Genomic DNA, 16,821 nt, shown 5'->3' with positions numbered 1-16,821 from the left:
TTTACTGTTTTCCAAAATTCTTTTCATTCTCTGATATAATATATATCTTTTTTTTATTTGCCATCTACATCCTGCTACTAAAATGAAAGCTCCATGGGAGCTATTATTTATTTGTGACCGTTTTTTTTTTTTTTTTTTTTTCTGCTGGGTCTCCAGTTCCCAGAGCAATGCCTTCAAGGAAGTAAGCACATACCTTGGATTAGTGGGTGAATACTAAATAGAACAATGGTTCTGGAAATACATGGCTGAACTTTAAGACCTATTTCTGCCACTTACTACTTATGCAACTTGGGGCATGTCTTTTACTCCTTTAAAAGTATAGTAACTACATTTGTAAAATGGGAATAAGATTCTAGACTTGACATGCACTGTTCCTCCAAAGCTGTACAGTATATGATCAATACATTGAGATGCCCTTCTCAAGGCCATTGAAAAGAATATTTGGAATATTTTAAACTGAGAGTTTATTAATAGCTTCCAATTTTTGAGTGCTTAGTATATTCAAAGAATTTAGCTAATGATGTTACATATATTATCGCAATATATAAACAACCTCACACAGTAGGAGGCATTATCTCTATTTTACCCTTAGGAAAACTGGGGCTCAGGAAAGTTAGATGACTCACTCAGAGGCAAACTTCTGTTAAGCAGAGAGGCCAGGATTCTGGTCCCAACCACTTGCTCTTTCCATTATGTCATCACATTTCTCAGTTATGACTACAAAAAGTGTCCCCTCTAAATGGTCCCAGTCTGGGTTGCCTGCCTTCTCCTTAAACTGTAGCCCTTAATAGGCCATTTACCTTCATTTTCATTTTTTATGCCATTGAGAAAGGGATTAAAATTTAAGGCATAATACAAGTGGTTTCAGCAATGACCAAGAGAATTGCTAACCAGAGCCATGGGGGCTCCAGGTGTCCCAACCAAAAGCCAACATCAACTAGTGTCATTATTGAATAATCTCTCTCGTGTTTAGAGGTCATATTTATAGCATTGAAGATCCATCTAGGTGCTAAGGAAACATGGTTTTGTGTTTTAATAATTGGAATATGGGAGGTGAAGGGAAAGGAGAGATTCACTTTCTGCTATTAATTCAATAAAGTCAAAGCCTGGAGAATAAAATAATACTCTGAGGTGCTCATTCTAAAGGGTTGACAGGAACCAATACCCACTTCTGTCAGCAAAAATGGTGACTCAGTAATATTGGTAAGCCTGGGGTGTTTTCTTTTTATCTTTCCCCCTGATGTTGCAATTAATTCTTTAGCTAACTGACATTGCCAAGAAAAATTGGCTCTCATTTCTTCCTCATATTAAAATTTTAACATCACATTAAAGTGCTCTGTGAAGTACCCCATGATGCCAGTAAGTAGTTACAGTTGAGACCAATACTTAGCTTTGATGGTAGAGTCACAAGGTCAACAGAATGAGAGGAGGGGGAAGTAGAGAGATCAAAAGAAAATTTTCTCTTACCTGCTCTGCTCCTGAAGAAATGGAAAATATGACTTCAAAATCATAGTGTTCTATCATACTTACATGTTTTATGCACTGATCTTGGTCATTTAAAATTCACATATGTTCCTTCAGGGAAAAATAATGATAATAATGACTCAGAATTTTCTTATATATTTCTTTAATATTCTCAGTTGAAATTATGCTCAATATTTTCTGTCACATTTCCCTTGACCACTAATATGATATATAAAAATATATAAAATATTTATAAAATATATATACATACATATGTACACACATATATTAACATAAAAATTGTGATTCTCTGAAAACCATACCAGACTAATTCTAACTTGAAAAGTTGATACCAGAATTTCAAACGTATATTAATACATTAATTTAAATAGACAATTGCAGTAATTTTCCCTCCAATGCAAGCCGTCATCATTTTTCCTTATCTCACTCCCAAGATCTGGCACCTAGTAATATACTTTCGCCATCAGAAAGCCTTAATTGATCAATTTTTCATTTGAATGATAATATGTACATTTTCAATTAATGAAAAGGCACTTATTAAGTGCTTTTTTGTGTAGGGGGCTGCTGGACACTCTACAGATCAATTTAAATAAACCAAGCTCTAGCTCACTCTTAAAATTTCACATGGAACATTAAGGCAAATAGATAGAAAGGACATTCAAAAGGGCAAATTTAAAAGAAACAATACATAACAAAATGAGTCAGATTAAAACATAAGTGCTATATCTATTGATCAGAGTAGTATAGCTGGCTAAGGACAAATCAAACGAAGTCTTTTATATGATTTCTGTGTGATAGATACTGATTCATACATAGCAAGTAGTATTTCAGGACCTATTTGCATGAGAAAGCAATTGTACAAATTTAGCAATCTGTTCTAGGTGGGAGTATTAGTCATTCCATTCTGTTGGCAAATGTACAAAGATTAGTTTAAGGTATATAGATGAATTTGGTTTGATATGAATATGTATTAGTATAATCATCAGAAATGCATATAAATTAATAAATGGTTCTTGGCTCTGGTTATACATGAAATTCCTCTGAGGTACTTTTACAAAGTACTAATTAATACTTGCCTTCCCCTCCCTCCGGTGCCTATTAAACCAGAATCTCTGAAAGATGGAAACTGGACATTAGTGTTTGTGGAAAAAATGCTCCCCAGGTGATTCTAATATGCAGGCTGGGTTGAAGATCATTGGGTTGCATCCATTTTTTAATACTCTCAAGATATAAAATGTGTTCTTTGTATTTCTAGGTAAAAGTGAATCCCATATACCTGAAGCTGACATTTCACTTTTGAAGCTAATTTCCTGTTGGAGAGACCAGTCTGTGCAGGTATGATATAGTGCATGTTCCTGAAGTTATTAGGAGAGTCCTTTGCTGTCCCTTTCTATCCAGTGAGTGGTTAATTCATACTCCCCTTAACCTGAGAGTACAAGTAAGTGGGTACTGCTGTCCTCACAACATATTTCCTCCCAGGCATTTTATTTAACAGGACTACAACAGAGTCTAATAATGAGGGGAAACGTGGAAAATGACATATGGAAGGATGCACCAGGTTAGGTGGTATGAATCGAGGAGCCTGAGGAGGGGATGTTCCTGTCCTTACAGGCAACTTATTGCCTATCGAAGTGTCATTTTGTAGCAGAACCGTCTAGTTTGATTTCAAAATGTGCCATGACAAAAAAGCGCCTCAGCTTGGGAATTTGGTGTGTGTACTTAGGAATCCTTTTCCTATGTTGAGAGTACGTCATCTGTAAGCTGTTTTAGAGCTCTGGCTTCCTCAAGGCCCAATTTAAGTCCTTCTATCTCTTTTCAGGCTTTTGGGGATCCTAAAAGCTTACCAGGTGGCTTGTACCTCGTGCAATATTCTGTACATTGATTAGATGAGTATTTATTGGAACTGTATTCTTCTTCATGAGCTTAAGAAATGTCAAATTTGCAAGACAAGCATAGCAATAATTCCAATTACAAAGGTTTATTAGTTACAGGAAAACAAAGAAATTACTCAGAACACACTGTGGGGTCGACACCACAAAACCAAATAAACACAGTTGGAATGGCTATTGAACCTTTTTACCGTGACCTGCAGGTTTCTACATGATTTGCCACTAGCTAACCTCTTCACTCATCCTTCCCCTGCTGCTCTGAGTAGCCACATTGACCATTCTATTTTCAAAATACCGAAAGCTCATTTCTACCTCAGGACTCTACTGTTCTCTGGGGCAGGAATTCTCATGTTTCCATTCATCATTTGGGTCTTTGTTCAAAAGCCAAGTCCTCAGAGATGTATTCCCTGATAATCCCCCCTAACGAGGCCACACCTTCCGCCACCCCATGCTTCCGGCCCATCACCATCACATTACTCAGTTTTATTTTCTTTGTTGCAATTGCTTTTAATGGACATCCTACCATTTGCTTTTTTGCTTGCTTACCTTCTGTCTTCTTGCTGTTCTAGAAGCTTGCTGAGAACAGGGGCTTGGTGTGTCTCACTTAACCCCTCTTTCACCAATACCTAGAAAAGCAGTAGTCATAGCAGCCTGTCAATAGTCTTTAACAAATGAATGAATAGCTGTGCAAAAAGCCTCTGTGACTATCAAATACACATTAGCACCTGTTGACTTTACCAGCATATTAGCGACCACCATGAGAGTCTCTGTTACAGATAAGATTTCCACTCCTACTCGCCTACCCCACCCCCTAGCCTAAGAATTCCTCAATGAGGGGGGATAAAACCTTAAGGAAAAGAATTCAACAGAAAATTTATCCTGAATCTCTCTAACTAAATATCTTTTGTAATAGCTCATTTGACCTTCAGATAAATTTTAATGTGGTTTGGGTAAGTTTGGACTAAAGGACCTTTAAGGTTCTGTGATTCTATGACCTTGTATAAAAGTCTGGTCATGAGACAAATGTTACCAGAGCATTTATTACTCACTCTATAGGAAGTCTTAGCTTCAAAGCTCTCCTTTTGACTCTGCCACTAACCTGATGAATAACCCTAGAAGATAGGTTGAATAGTTGATTACTTACTTTCCTCCTGTGTAAAATGGAGATGATAATTCCTGGGTCCCTCAGAATCAACAGAGGCTCTTACAGGTATCCATTTAAATGCTTCATTAACCAACCCTCAAATTCTTTACAAAGCTGTTCATTTAAGCAGTTAGGCAAATCCTTGAATCTACCTCTTAATGTATTTTAGATGGAAAGGAATGCTTCTGTAAAATATCAAAATCCTACTTCAGAAATTGAAGGGGGGACAGGCACATTAAGGTAGGAGTAAGAATGAGTTAATTTTGCAGATGGATGAGTTTGTCTGGAGATTGTCTCTTTTGCTACTTATGCATGAAATATACCCAACACAGAAATAAATGCTGGGGAGTGCTTGGGTGGCTCAGTCAGTTGAGTGTCCGACTCTTGATTTCAGCTCGGGTCATAATCCCAGAGTCATGCATGGGATCAAGGCCCACATAGGGCTCTGTGCTGGGTGTGGAGCCTGCTTGAGATTTCCCGCCCACCCCCCTCTCTCATCCCCTGTCCCTTTCCCCAATTCATGCTCTCTCTCTCTCAAATAAAAAATTTTTTAAAAAATTTAAAAAGAAAAGAAATGCTGGAAAAGCAACAGTTAGGTTTTGGAGTTGCTAATTTGTGTGTTTCTGATCCTTCTCTAAAGTTCTCTGGATTTTATAATATAACACCAGTGTCTGAAATTATGACATCCAGGCCTCCAGGGAGTATTGCTTTTCCAGGAACTGCTGCAAATGCATGAAAAATCAGTGTCAATCTGAGTGTTGAGAAAATGCTTTTCTACTGGAAAGTGTGGACACAAGCAGGCACAGGGGCTCTTACAAGTCTTCACGATGCTCTGCTATTTTACAGAACTTTGCTGGGTCAAGGTTTTAGTAGAAAACCATTAAAACTTTTACCTTGCCTATGGCATAGTAGTACTTTTAGAAATAAGTATGTGGCCCAGATTTGTGGTTGTCTTTTTCCGGCCAGTGGATTTGTAAATCTTCACTTAAATCTCTGCACATTAAGGTGTAATACTTTGCATATCTGTTTTTTCAGAGAAAATTATTTATATGCATTTAGAAGATAGCTTTATAGTCATAGTGCTTTTAATTCGAGCTCATTATTTAAATCAGAAAGTTATATGAAATGTCTAAAAAGTTTATATTTTGTTGGGGTAAATTCAATCTTTACTATCTATAAAATTTATCTACTGTATTTATATACTTCAGAGATTTAAGTATTGATAGTCAGAAATTATCCATAAATTCTACTTTCCACACTTTCTATTTTTGAGTACAGACTCTATTTCAATTCCATTAGCATTTATTTAGTACCCACTGTATACCAGATACTGTGATAACATTATTATGTGCTTATAAGATGTATCATCTGTGGATCGGAGACATGCTGGGTATTGACTTCACACTGAGCACAAAGTGTGTGTTTGAATTTATTTCTAATTGGGTGTACACCATTCACTATTTACTTTTTAAGTTTTATGGTTCTGAGTATCCTACTGATTATGGTTTAATATGGTTTATTCAGTTATTTCTGTTTCCTTTTATTTTTCAATGATATTCATACTATTTATTCTTGCAATATGCATTGATAGTGACAAATATGTCAAGAAGTCCCAAAATTCAATAGTTAAAAAATAGGGTCATGATATATAAATCTAGTAATTAGGAATGTTCAGTGAAATTGCATACATTCCTGTATGTTTTTAGATAGGAAGAATACTGACCCAAGTTGTGATGGGATATTATATCCAGTGTAAAGGAAATTCTAATTGCAATTGTAGGTGCCCCTCAGAGATGGTAATCCCAGTGTAAGAAGGCAGACATGATCCCTTGGGACCATATGGCCAAACTGTCCATTCTGATGGAGAAACCACAATCTGGATCTACCACAGGTCTGAGGATATCCTCCAGGCTCCTCCTGATTTACAGGTTTCAGTGATTGAAAGCTCTCATCGTAGCCTGACCCAGCATCACAGTCTTTGTTTTATAATTGAGGACATGACGTCCTAGAGTTCTACGTGACTTGGCAAAAGTTGCCTTTGTGCTAATCATCATCATCGGGCTTTCTCATTTCTGATTCAGAGCTCTTTCTGCCACATCTTGGAGGCAGTGCTGTCAACTAAAATGTGTGACAAAATTAAAAAAATAAATTCAGTGATATAAAACTATTCAAAATAACTAATATTGTTTGTCCCATCATATTATTTACATAATAAGCACAGTTCTCTTATTAAAATATGCAATAGTATATGTTAGTTAATATAGTTGATATATATGTGTGTGTGTGTGTGTGTGTGTATATATATATATACCTCGTCACACAATAGATATTAATAGCCATGACAGACCAGGATCGTGACATACAGAACTACATGCTGAAACCATGGTGTGCAATGGCTATCACCATGTTGAGTATCTCATCATATGATGTGCATAAGCAAGCCATGTCGCAGCCTATACTGTGACAGGAGTTACTGCAGTATTAGTGGCCTTGATAGGCAATAGTAAAATCACATTCATCATTAGCCTTTTTTTTCACAACCTAACCAAGCATTTGAGTGTGAGTATTTGATGGGACAAGAACACGGGGGAGGTCAGGGATCAGGAAGCTGCTTTGAAACTTTTGTGTAGCTCCCTGTATTTAAAAGTCAAGTGCCTGGCACATGCCCCAGAAGTTTGGTGAGCATCTGCCATAAACATAAGTTCTCTGGGTGTCCCTGGAGCCTGGAGATTGCACATGCTACCATGGCACTTACAAGAGACTGGACAAATAGTTAGATGAATGCCTTTTCTGATTTTGGCGTCAGCATCTCCAGATCAGCAGGCTCAGTTGGTGCTGTCCCAAAGCCCTAGCTCTACGCATCCTGTGGGTAGACTGGGAGTAATGCTGAGGGGACAGTGGAAGTGGTGAAACCTGAGTCATCTTGACAGAGGGCAGGCTTTTGATGGGAAGAGGAGCAGGCACTGGGGTGTGGCTGTCGGAAAGGTTTAACTGTCAGCCAGAGAAGGATAATGGGGAAGTGTCCCAAGGTCACCTAGGTCAGTGGTGTCCTTCCTATTCTCTCACTGACTCAGCTCTTGGGCTTTCCTTGAGTTCTACCTTACTGCTGGACCATGCCTCCTATCTTGCCAGGAAGAGGCTAAGGAACATTGTCACTGGCTTTTTACTGAGGGGAAAGAGTATAGAAACTTGGGAGGACATATACTACAAAGGATGTAGAATCAGGGGTCAGAAGACCTGTCCATATCTATGTGGAACTTGGGATGTCATGCCCCAGGTTCTTCATTGAAGAAAATGAAGATATTGGATTAGATGCCCTGTGACAAGCATTCTCCTCCCAGTTAACCCAATCACAGAGCCTACGCTGGCTATGGACAATAACTGAAGGGCAAGCTTTGCAGTATTTTTAAACTGCGTAAAACCACGTACACATACACACAGTTTAGTGAGATTTATTCTTAAAATTTTGCCGTTAGCTTTCTTTATTAAACCTAGTAAAAGTGCTTTTAGCTAAATAGTGCTTTAGAGCTAGACATTATTTGAGGAGCTAAACTTGTCTTTAAGAGCAATATAATATATTCATATTAATTTTCTATGTCTTCTGGTGAAAATGAAAATACCTCAGGAGAAAGAACAAAGAACTGCTTCCAAGTTTCCTTTCAGAATCTCTTGTGTTTGCTAAAGAATAGGGTGATGGTTTGGGCTCCAGTGCTCAGTATCTCCATTTTAATGGATTCAGATGCTAAGTCTAGTGGAATGGGACATTACAGTGTATGTGAAACCTATGTAAGTCAAAATTCCAGGCTCTCAGTTTTGTGTAAGACCCCAAGCATTTGAAATAATATTAAAAATTTTTATTTAAAAAAATCTTTATAGGTAACTGAAGCAATACAAGCTGTTCTCTTGGCAGAAGTTCAACAGCACATGAAGACCCTGAGTAAGACAGCAGACAACAGTCAACCAGTGTCCATGACAGAGGACGTTCACTGTGAGATGAGGCAGATCCTGCAGAAGACGGAGTGGGCCCGGGAGGAGATAGAGTTACACTGTACTACAGACATCTTGCCTCTGCAAAGTAAGTGCAAAATTTATGGGCATGCACTTTCATCAGAACTTCCCTACTACTTAGAGCGCATTGAGAATATGAGTTCACAGTATATCATTTCTGCAGGAACTGAGCCAAGTGCCCTATTTCTGACCTATTCTGCTATCAATTTCTTCTTAAAATTCTCAGGTTTCTTAAAAAAAAAACTTCTAAATTCTATTATAATCAGTAAATACTTCCCAGAACAAAAATTTATATTGTTTATTAAAATGTTTTTAAATGAAGTGATTAACATTGAAACCAGAATAATAGTAATAGCTTAAAGGGATAGACATTTTAAGAATACTTGATAATGGGTCCTAAATTTGTTTTCATTTGATACCTTAATAATAGCCTTGTGCCAGGTTTCTTTTCCTTTTCTAAAAATAAGAAATGTAGTACAAACTGAAATTAAACTGATTGACAGGTAGATCGTTTGATGTTATAACAAATTTTGTCATTGTAACTTCATGATGATAATGTGTATGGTTCATGGATAGCAAATCAATCTCAATTTCTGCTGCAAAATGTTACCTGATTTTTCAGCCCATTTGCTGTGACTTAAAAAAATAAATGAAACACAATTTTAAAAAGTACAAGTACGATTTTCAACCTCACTTAGTAAGCTTTTGATTAACAAGTTAATTATGGTCAAATAGGTTTTTTTTTTCAGGGAAACATGTTACAAATTTATGTGTTCCAGGTTGTTAAAAATTATTAGGTATTACTTTTAGCTTTCAAAAAGAGATTTTCTTTTTATTTATTTGAGATTTGGGGAAATGGTGCCATATTTAAAATGTTAAATTCTAGCACAGGTGTCATTCTTAAAAATCTACTACATATAGTTCTTATTAGGTTTATAAGATTCCTGATTGGATAGCATTATGTAGTGAGAGAGATTATGTAGCAGAGAGAGGTTTCTTCTGGAAGGCCAATGATCAAAATAAATAGAATATTTCCTAATGCCAAGACAGACACTGAGGATGGTCAATTCAATAAGCAATTTGATAAAGCCCAATGGCAATTTCAAGTCATTTGTTTGTCTGTTGTCCAGAAATTAGCTTTAATTATTTGGTAAATTCACCCAGTTGAAGGAGCTCCTTTTTGATCAAATCACATAATTGTAGTTGTATTACACCTTTCAAGCAAGAGGAGAAAAATTCCTTTTTAAATCAGTTTTCAGTGAGTGCATGTGGGTTCTGGATTCATTCAGCAAGCACCCAGTGCCATTAATACATTTCTTTTAACTCCCCAAAGACAGCTAGTGTCATTCATCATGTGTTAACTGTCATTATGTGGCATTTATATGCTTTATCCCTAAGCTTGAGTGTCTAACTTATCCTTTGGCCCATAGCCCTCTTTTCTTGGTGAGAAATTCATGGCAGGTTATCAAGGTGAAACTTTTGATAAGTTTTGCTGTCACATGTCTTACCCATTATTTGAAGTTTCACCAGATTGGGCCCTGTTCTGTCCCTAAATAATTCTTGGGTATTAGAAATATACTATGAAATTTAGTCTTACTATAACTAAAGACATCTGGAATTTAAGTTAGATATTAACTATCTTAATATTTAAGATACTATTTACCATTATTGAATGACCATTTGCCAATGTTAAAAATGTTAGGGTTATTTTGTAATAGTTGGTGGATGAAATTTAGAAGTTGTATTTAAAAGAAATAAGACATTCCCAAAATGCTGAGCACATATCTTCTTGGGAAATACTGTCTGTAGGAAAATACTAACCACAATTGCAATCAATGGAAACATATGACATGCATTGAAGAGGAAAATTATAAGAAAAATTATGTTGGGTATTAATATTCCCCTTCTTTCTCTTTGTGGGAAAAAATTTTTTTAAATATTCAGAGGACTTCGTAAAATTATGAGAAAAATTTTGGACCTTTATTAAGTGGTATGTAATATATTGTTGGAACTTTTAAAAATAAGTAAGTAAAAAGCTATTTTATTTATTTCAGATATCCTGATTCAAAGCTTAAGGAGATGGTGTAGGTACTACTAAGCAAGTGTAATTATTCCTCAAATTTTATAGGCAGATTTACTTCAACCCAGTGTCACCACACCTATCACCAAATATTCTTATGATAAATAGTTTATGTTGTTTACGTTTCGGGTCCTTGCTCATTTGTCCTCTGTGAGCTCCCATCCACCTCCCCCCCCCCCCGCCCCCGCCCCCCGCGAATTTCTTTTATTCTTTCTTGGTTTCTTGTATATCATTTGGAAAGTAGCAGATGATGGCTTTATTATGAACAGATAATCATAAACTTCTTGTATGCCACAATGGGGTATATAGGCTTATTAGCATTATAGCAATATGGCAATTATAGGTTATAAGAAAAATAACAACTATAACAATTATTGTTCTCTTAATACACTTCAACACTATGCTAAGTACTTGATGAATGCTAACTCAGTTTTTCCTTTAATTCTCACATAATTCACATGAACCCTGTCTCTCCAACATTTGAGTCATTTATGTAAACAATTTTACATTTTTTAAGTGTCCATGTTCACAGAAATGAAGTTTCTGAGTAGCACTGAAAAGAAACTACAGACTAAAAAAGAAAGATTCTCATGGTGCTACCTAGGCTTATCCCAAGAAATTACCTGTGTACATTTTTTGACATATTAATTATCTATCTTTCTCAGACACATTAAAATAAGTAGTATTTGTAAAAAAGTCTATCACTATGCCAGTTTTCTTGAATGCCACTAGTGGTGGGTATCTTGTACTGTGAGACACTGTTCCGGTTACGATCCCATTGTTCAAAAATGAATGAAGTGGAGCTTAAAAGAGTCTATATGCCTTATCTAGAATCACAAAATTAAAAAGGGGAAGTAAATCCAGAAAGTCTCTTAAATCCTGTGTTCTAATCCAGTAAACTGCATTTTCCATACTGGCAGCATGAAGGAAATTTGCTCTAAATCAGCATGATATGAAAATTGAATAATTTATTGAGTGGTTTTCTTAGATTTTTATTCTCCTCTCATATATCATACTCTCTATTACCAAAGAAAATGCAGAGTATTCAATCATTGCCATCTCAGCCCTCATAATAAAGAAAATCACCAGGTTTGTTGAACTATTTGAACATGAGATGCATCTATAAAGCAATGGAAATCAAGTGAAGTGAAAAGTCAAGTACAATGTGTGTTTGAACTTTATAATTTTGTACCTTATTTATTTTCAGTGTTTTCACTTGTTACATATCACAGCATGTATTTTATTTGAGAACTTAATATTTGTGTACCAGTATTTTATGGGCGAGTGCTGGATTTTATCTGGGTTTACATTTTTATAATAGTTACATTGCTCTCTTCCTTAATTTGTTTAATAAGAAATCATAGAATTAACAATCACATCTGAAGCTAAGATTCATGGCTTTAAAAACAGCAATGGTTTCTATTATTAAAATGCACTTGAAAGTTATTTCCTTTTATTGTTTTTAATGTTATTTAGATCCATTGAAACAAGTGCTCTAAATTGTTCCATTAGATAAATTGGTTGAAATAGAAATGGAGGCATTGTAGATAAAACTGCCACTTGGAAATTATTGGCTAAATTTAAATTCATGTTAAACTGCGTGGTTGTGAGAATGATGCATCAAATATGGGTATTGCAAATAATCTTTATTTACATGCATCGTTTTTAAAGACTTATCTACAAAATTAAAAAATGAAAATGTGCTCTTTGTTTAAATAAAACCAGGCACTTGTGGTATATAAAGGTAAGTTAATTCAACAGAAAAGTTTTCTAGTCCTGGTGGCCACTGGCAGAAGGAATGGATCAGGACAGTCTTCTGCCTGTTGAATTTCTCAGAAGGAAATCTGTGTAGTGGTGGAAAGCCTTTGAAATAGAGTTAACTACCTCACAGGGAAAATTTCTCCACTATCTTTATTTATAGCAAATGCATTTTCCACCCTCTGTGAACTCCCCAGTCTAAGTAAGAGGGCCAATGCTTTCCTCTTTAAAGCTACAGAAGGCATTTAGGAAAGGTCTGTGTGATGCGCATAAGCAGAAAGCAGCAAATAATGGGAGATATACCATTGAAGGCCTTGAGTGTCAGAGTAAGGTCTTAGGCTTTCTCTCTGAGAGAAGTAGGAAACAATTTGAGCAAAGAAAGGGCCCATATTTTAATGTTGCCTCCAGTTCAAGGACCAAGGAGAGAGGCAAGGAGACCAGTTGGGAGGCCATTATGCTAACCTAGATTATGGCAGTTGAGAACAAATATGGTGGCTTCGATGAAGAAGTGATCAGATTCTGAATGTATGTTGAAGTATAACTTACAGTATTTGCTGATAGATTAGATATGGATGAATAAGATCATGCAAGTCTATACTTAACATTTTTTTCAAACAAAAAATATTTGACATATGGGTTGACCTGACTTGATTCCTACGTCAGGTAGTGCGGTCACTCAAAAACGGTGTTGCAGGTACGCTGAAGGAGGAGTGGAGGACCTGCTTTCCAGAAGACTGTCCCTACTGTGCTCAGTTTCAAGTGTTCCTGCCTAGATGACCCACAGATTTTATTGTCTAGTATTTACTAAACTAACCCTCAGAAAATGGACAAGAATTTCTTGCCAAGAAATCATGGATTAAAGATAATACTGGTTAATGACATTTAAGCTAGTAAGATGTAAGTGGCATCACCAGGTTTATTTTAAGCTACGTCAGGAGCTGTGTGTGTACGTGTGTGTGTGTGTGTGTGTGTGTGTGTGTGTGTGCTGTGTCTATGTGTGTGTGTTAAAGACTTCTCTTGAAATTTATCTTATAATAGACATAATGTTGATATACATACTAATACCATGTATATTATTCATAAACAAACTTATATGCATATATATATTAAAAAGCACATATATGCACATATTATATATATTAAATAAATACTTCAGAGATCCTCCTTGTTATTTTCTGCATGAAAGTACCCCAACCATAGCCCTTGGGTGCATTAAGCTAAGAAGGATTTTGGTTATTCGGGGTAGGTAACCTGATATTTCACATGGCACACTGTGCTGTCCCCAAGACTCTGAATAAATCTTCATGCATCTCTCCTCTGTATCACTCCTCTATGCCTCTATGTACTGGTCCAAGAATTGGGAGTGTCACAGTAAATCAAATGAAAATCTCCAGTTGAAGACACAAACTAACATTGGGGTAGCCATGAAGTGTGTCCAAGGCCACAGCCACAGGAGCCTGCAGAAGCATATCAGAAAGGCATCTAACCCAGTCTTGGAGGCTTTCAAGGTTTCTTAGAAAAAAAATATGCCTAATCCAAGACCTGAAAGATGAACTATGATTTAGCTAAGCCAAAAGTTAGAGTCAGAGATGGTAGCTGTTTGCTAAGAGTAGTAGAGACACATAGGCCTTTTTCTTCCTCCCAAGAATCATCTGATTAATACATGTTTGAATGAGGAGGCTGGACATCAGAGAGGAACTCATAAGGCCCTTAATTCCTTCTATGGAAAACATCTGTGTCCTCTTTGAATCTCACTGTGCCAATGCCTTCCTTTTGTAAGCCTCAGCCTTCCAGAATAAGGACAATGATAATGACATGATGAACAACTAACATTGATATAGTTTAGTATGTTCTAAGTTTAGCTTCATATACCTTAAATTATCTGATCCAGGCAACAGTTCTGTGGGGATAGGTAGTATCATTATCCCATTTTGATGATCAGAAAATATATACAAAGAAGTTAAATATCTTGCCCAAGGTCTCATTACCAACAAATGACAGAACCAGGAGTCAAAACCAAGCAGTCTGGTTTCAAAATGTAGGGTCTTTGTCCCTATTTAGCATTGCCTCCCTATCAACCACAATTCTCCTTCACTGTCTCAAAGTTTAGCAGATATTTACCAAGTGCTTCCTGTATGATAGGTATGGAGATAGGCATTACTTGAATTGGGGGTCACAAGGTAGCAAAAACTCAGACATTTGGCAAAACAACAGTGGGAAGAGTCTCATGAAAAAATTAATCACCAAATATAAAACACCTAATTTCTACTAACCTTAGGGTATGGCACTCTAAGCTATTCCACTAAAGATGTATTTAATGCTAAAGAATTTTATTTGGAATGTAAATCTATGTAAGTTTTAGTGGTTAAAAAACAGAAGGTTTTATACCTGGGAACTAGAAATGCCAACTGGTAAGTGCTAGGGGAAAAAAAAAAGCAGCATACACAGGGACCCCTGGCTGGCTCAGTCAGTAGAACATGCAATTCTTGATCTTGGGGTTGTAGTTCAAGCCCCACATTGGGTGTAGGGATTACTTAAAAGTAAAATCTTAAAAGTAAAATGATTTGGCATATACATATTACTTGAAAGGGATATGGTTTGACAGTAAGGGGAGGAGGAGAAGAGGAAATATAAAATTTCATTTTTATAGATTAATTTGAATTATGTAATAGACAACCTTACATAAATATCAAGGTATTCATATGTTAGATGAAGATGAATTTATTTATGATAAGCAATTAAATTATTTAGCACATAGAATACATTACATACCTTCCAAAAAACATGGTTGTCATTTGCGTTTAATATATGTCCTGTATTATTTTTAGCTTCCTGTAAAACTGATGGAGAAATTTCATCATTTCCCTTTTCTCCCATATAAATTCTTGTGAACTCCTCCACTGTGTCTGCCCTCTCTGTATCATCTTAAAGATTGCATTGCCTTAGAAAGACTGATAGAGTTCACTGTTCTTTTTCCAAAAGTAGTTTCATCTTTCACTGACATTGAGATTGATGATTTTCATCTTGGCATATGAACTAGAGTATTTCATCGTCTTTTTTCCTCATGAGCAATCAGAATGCCAACCTGGCCCGACTGCATAGAGACAGTAGCATCAAGGAATTGACTTAAATATTTCCTTGGTAACAGTTGTGCAGGCACCACTTTATTGATTATTGTCTGCATACCCATTTAAATTTATTGACAGAGAAAAAGTGATCTAGATTCTGTCACTGAAATCGATGTGTTTTGTACTATTGTTCTCTGGAGCTCAGACTGGTCCCCCACCTCTGACCCCTCAAGGACAGAGGTCGGGTCTATTTATCTTTTTTCTTCCCATCCCTTTGGATGGTCCTTTACCTAGTAGCTGGTAATAAGTATTTATTGAGTGGATGGATAAATGGATGGGCCATAGGAAAGCTTGTACTAAAGATTTAGCCAACTCCTAATTAGTAAGAGAAAGAGGAAATAAGGAAAATCAGCAGACTGCATTTCTTTAGCAGACAAATATACATAGTCTTGAATATTCACTGAAATTGTGTTTTCTAAGCCTTATCATTCTAGGACCATATGATATACATAGTAGGTTGCAAAAATTTAAAAATAGACACATGAATGGATCTAGTTGGAACCATCCAGAAATCTTCTCTTTCCTGATGGCTGATTGTTTGGTTCTTCACTACTCATTTTGTTATGATCTAATTTCAACCATCTGATATTTTCTGAGATCCCCAAGCCTTGCCTAAAAGTTGTCTTCTTATTCCTCATTCTGCTACAGCTTCTCCATGGGGGTATTTAAGGAGCTCCTGCATCAAACACGATTGCCTCAGTTTTTGGATTCACAATTTGGGTTCTGACTTGTCTGCCTGTCTCTGGACTTGTGGCTCATTCCTAATCTCTCATAGCCAGTAGCCCTTATGTTGCTAACTGGGAGCTCTTTTTACAACCTGCTCAGCTAGGTCAGTCTCCTCCCCATTGATTCAATCCCTGAGTCTGGGACTTGGTGTGATATTAGTTCCTCCATCACATCCAATCCCTTTAGCCAATATGGATGTGCATCCCTAGTTCTGGAAATTCTGATACAACTAAACTCCTTGAGATAAAAAAACAAACAGGGATTTAGTCATCTTTGTATTCTCAGCAGATAGCACAGTATCTGGCACATGCCGAGGCAATCTGGCTGAAGAATGGTGGCTGAAGAAAAAAATAATTATCTATTCACCTCCTCATGCCACTTGAATATCCCATTCTATCAGAACAGCATTCTGATGTTCTGACAAGTGCTGTATTTTCCATTTTAACTCATCACTGTATCAGCCCAAGTTTTAGTCTTGGAACAATTTGAATAATTTCAAGAAAAAATTTCTCATTTAGCACTTATTATGTCCAAGGTTCAATGAAAATTTTCAATTTTCAAGTACATAATTTTTTACATTTCTTGTATATTCTTCTAAAATTG

The 16,821-nt window shown here is 36.3% G+C and overlaps 1 protein-coding gene across 1 annotated transcript in view; it reads left to right on the top strand.

Annotated features, from left to right (window-relative positions):
- The window catches only part of WDR72 (WD repeat domain 72), a 207,942-nt gene that overhangs the window by 123,836 nt on the left and 67,285 nt on the right, over positions 1-16,821 (top strand). The window contains exons 19-20 of the mRNA XM_029952820.1: positions 2,741-2,820; positions 8,395-8,593. Of these exons, the coding sequence (XP_029808680.1) occupies positions 2,741-2,820; positions 8,395-8,593 (279 nt within the window). The remainder of the gene's footprint in view (positions 1-2,740; positions 2,821-8,394; positions 8,594-16,821) is intronic.

The sequence above is a fragment of the Suricata suricatta genome, chromosome 9 (assembly GCF_006229205.1).
Source record: "Suricata suricatta isolate VVHF042 chromosome 9, meerkat_22Aug2017_6uvM2_HiC, whole genome shotgun sequence".
NCBI lineage: Eukaryota > Metazoa > Chordata > Mammalia > Carnivora > Herpestidae > Suricata > Suricata suricatta.
This window is presented reverse-complemented; position numbering and strand designations above follow the sequence as displayed.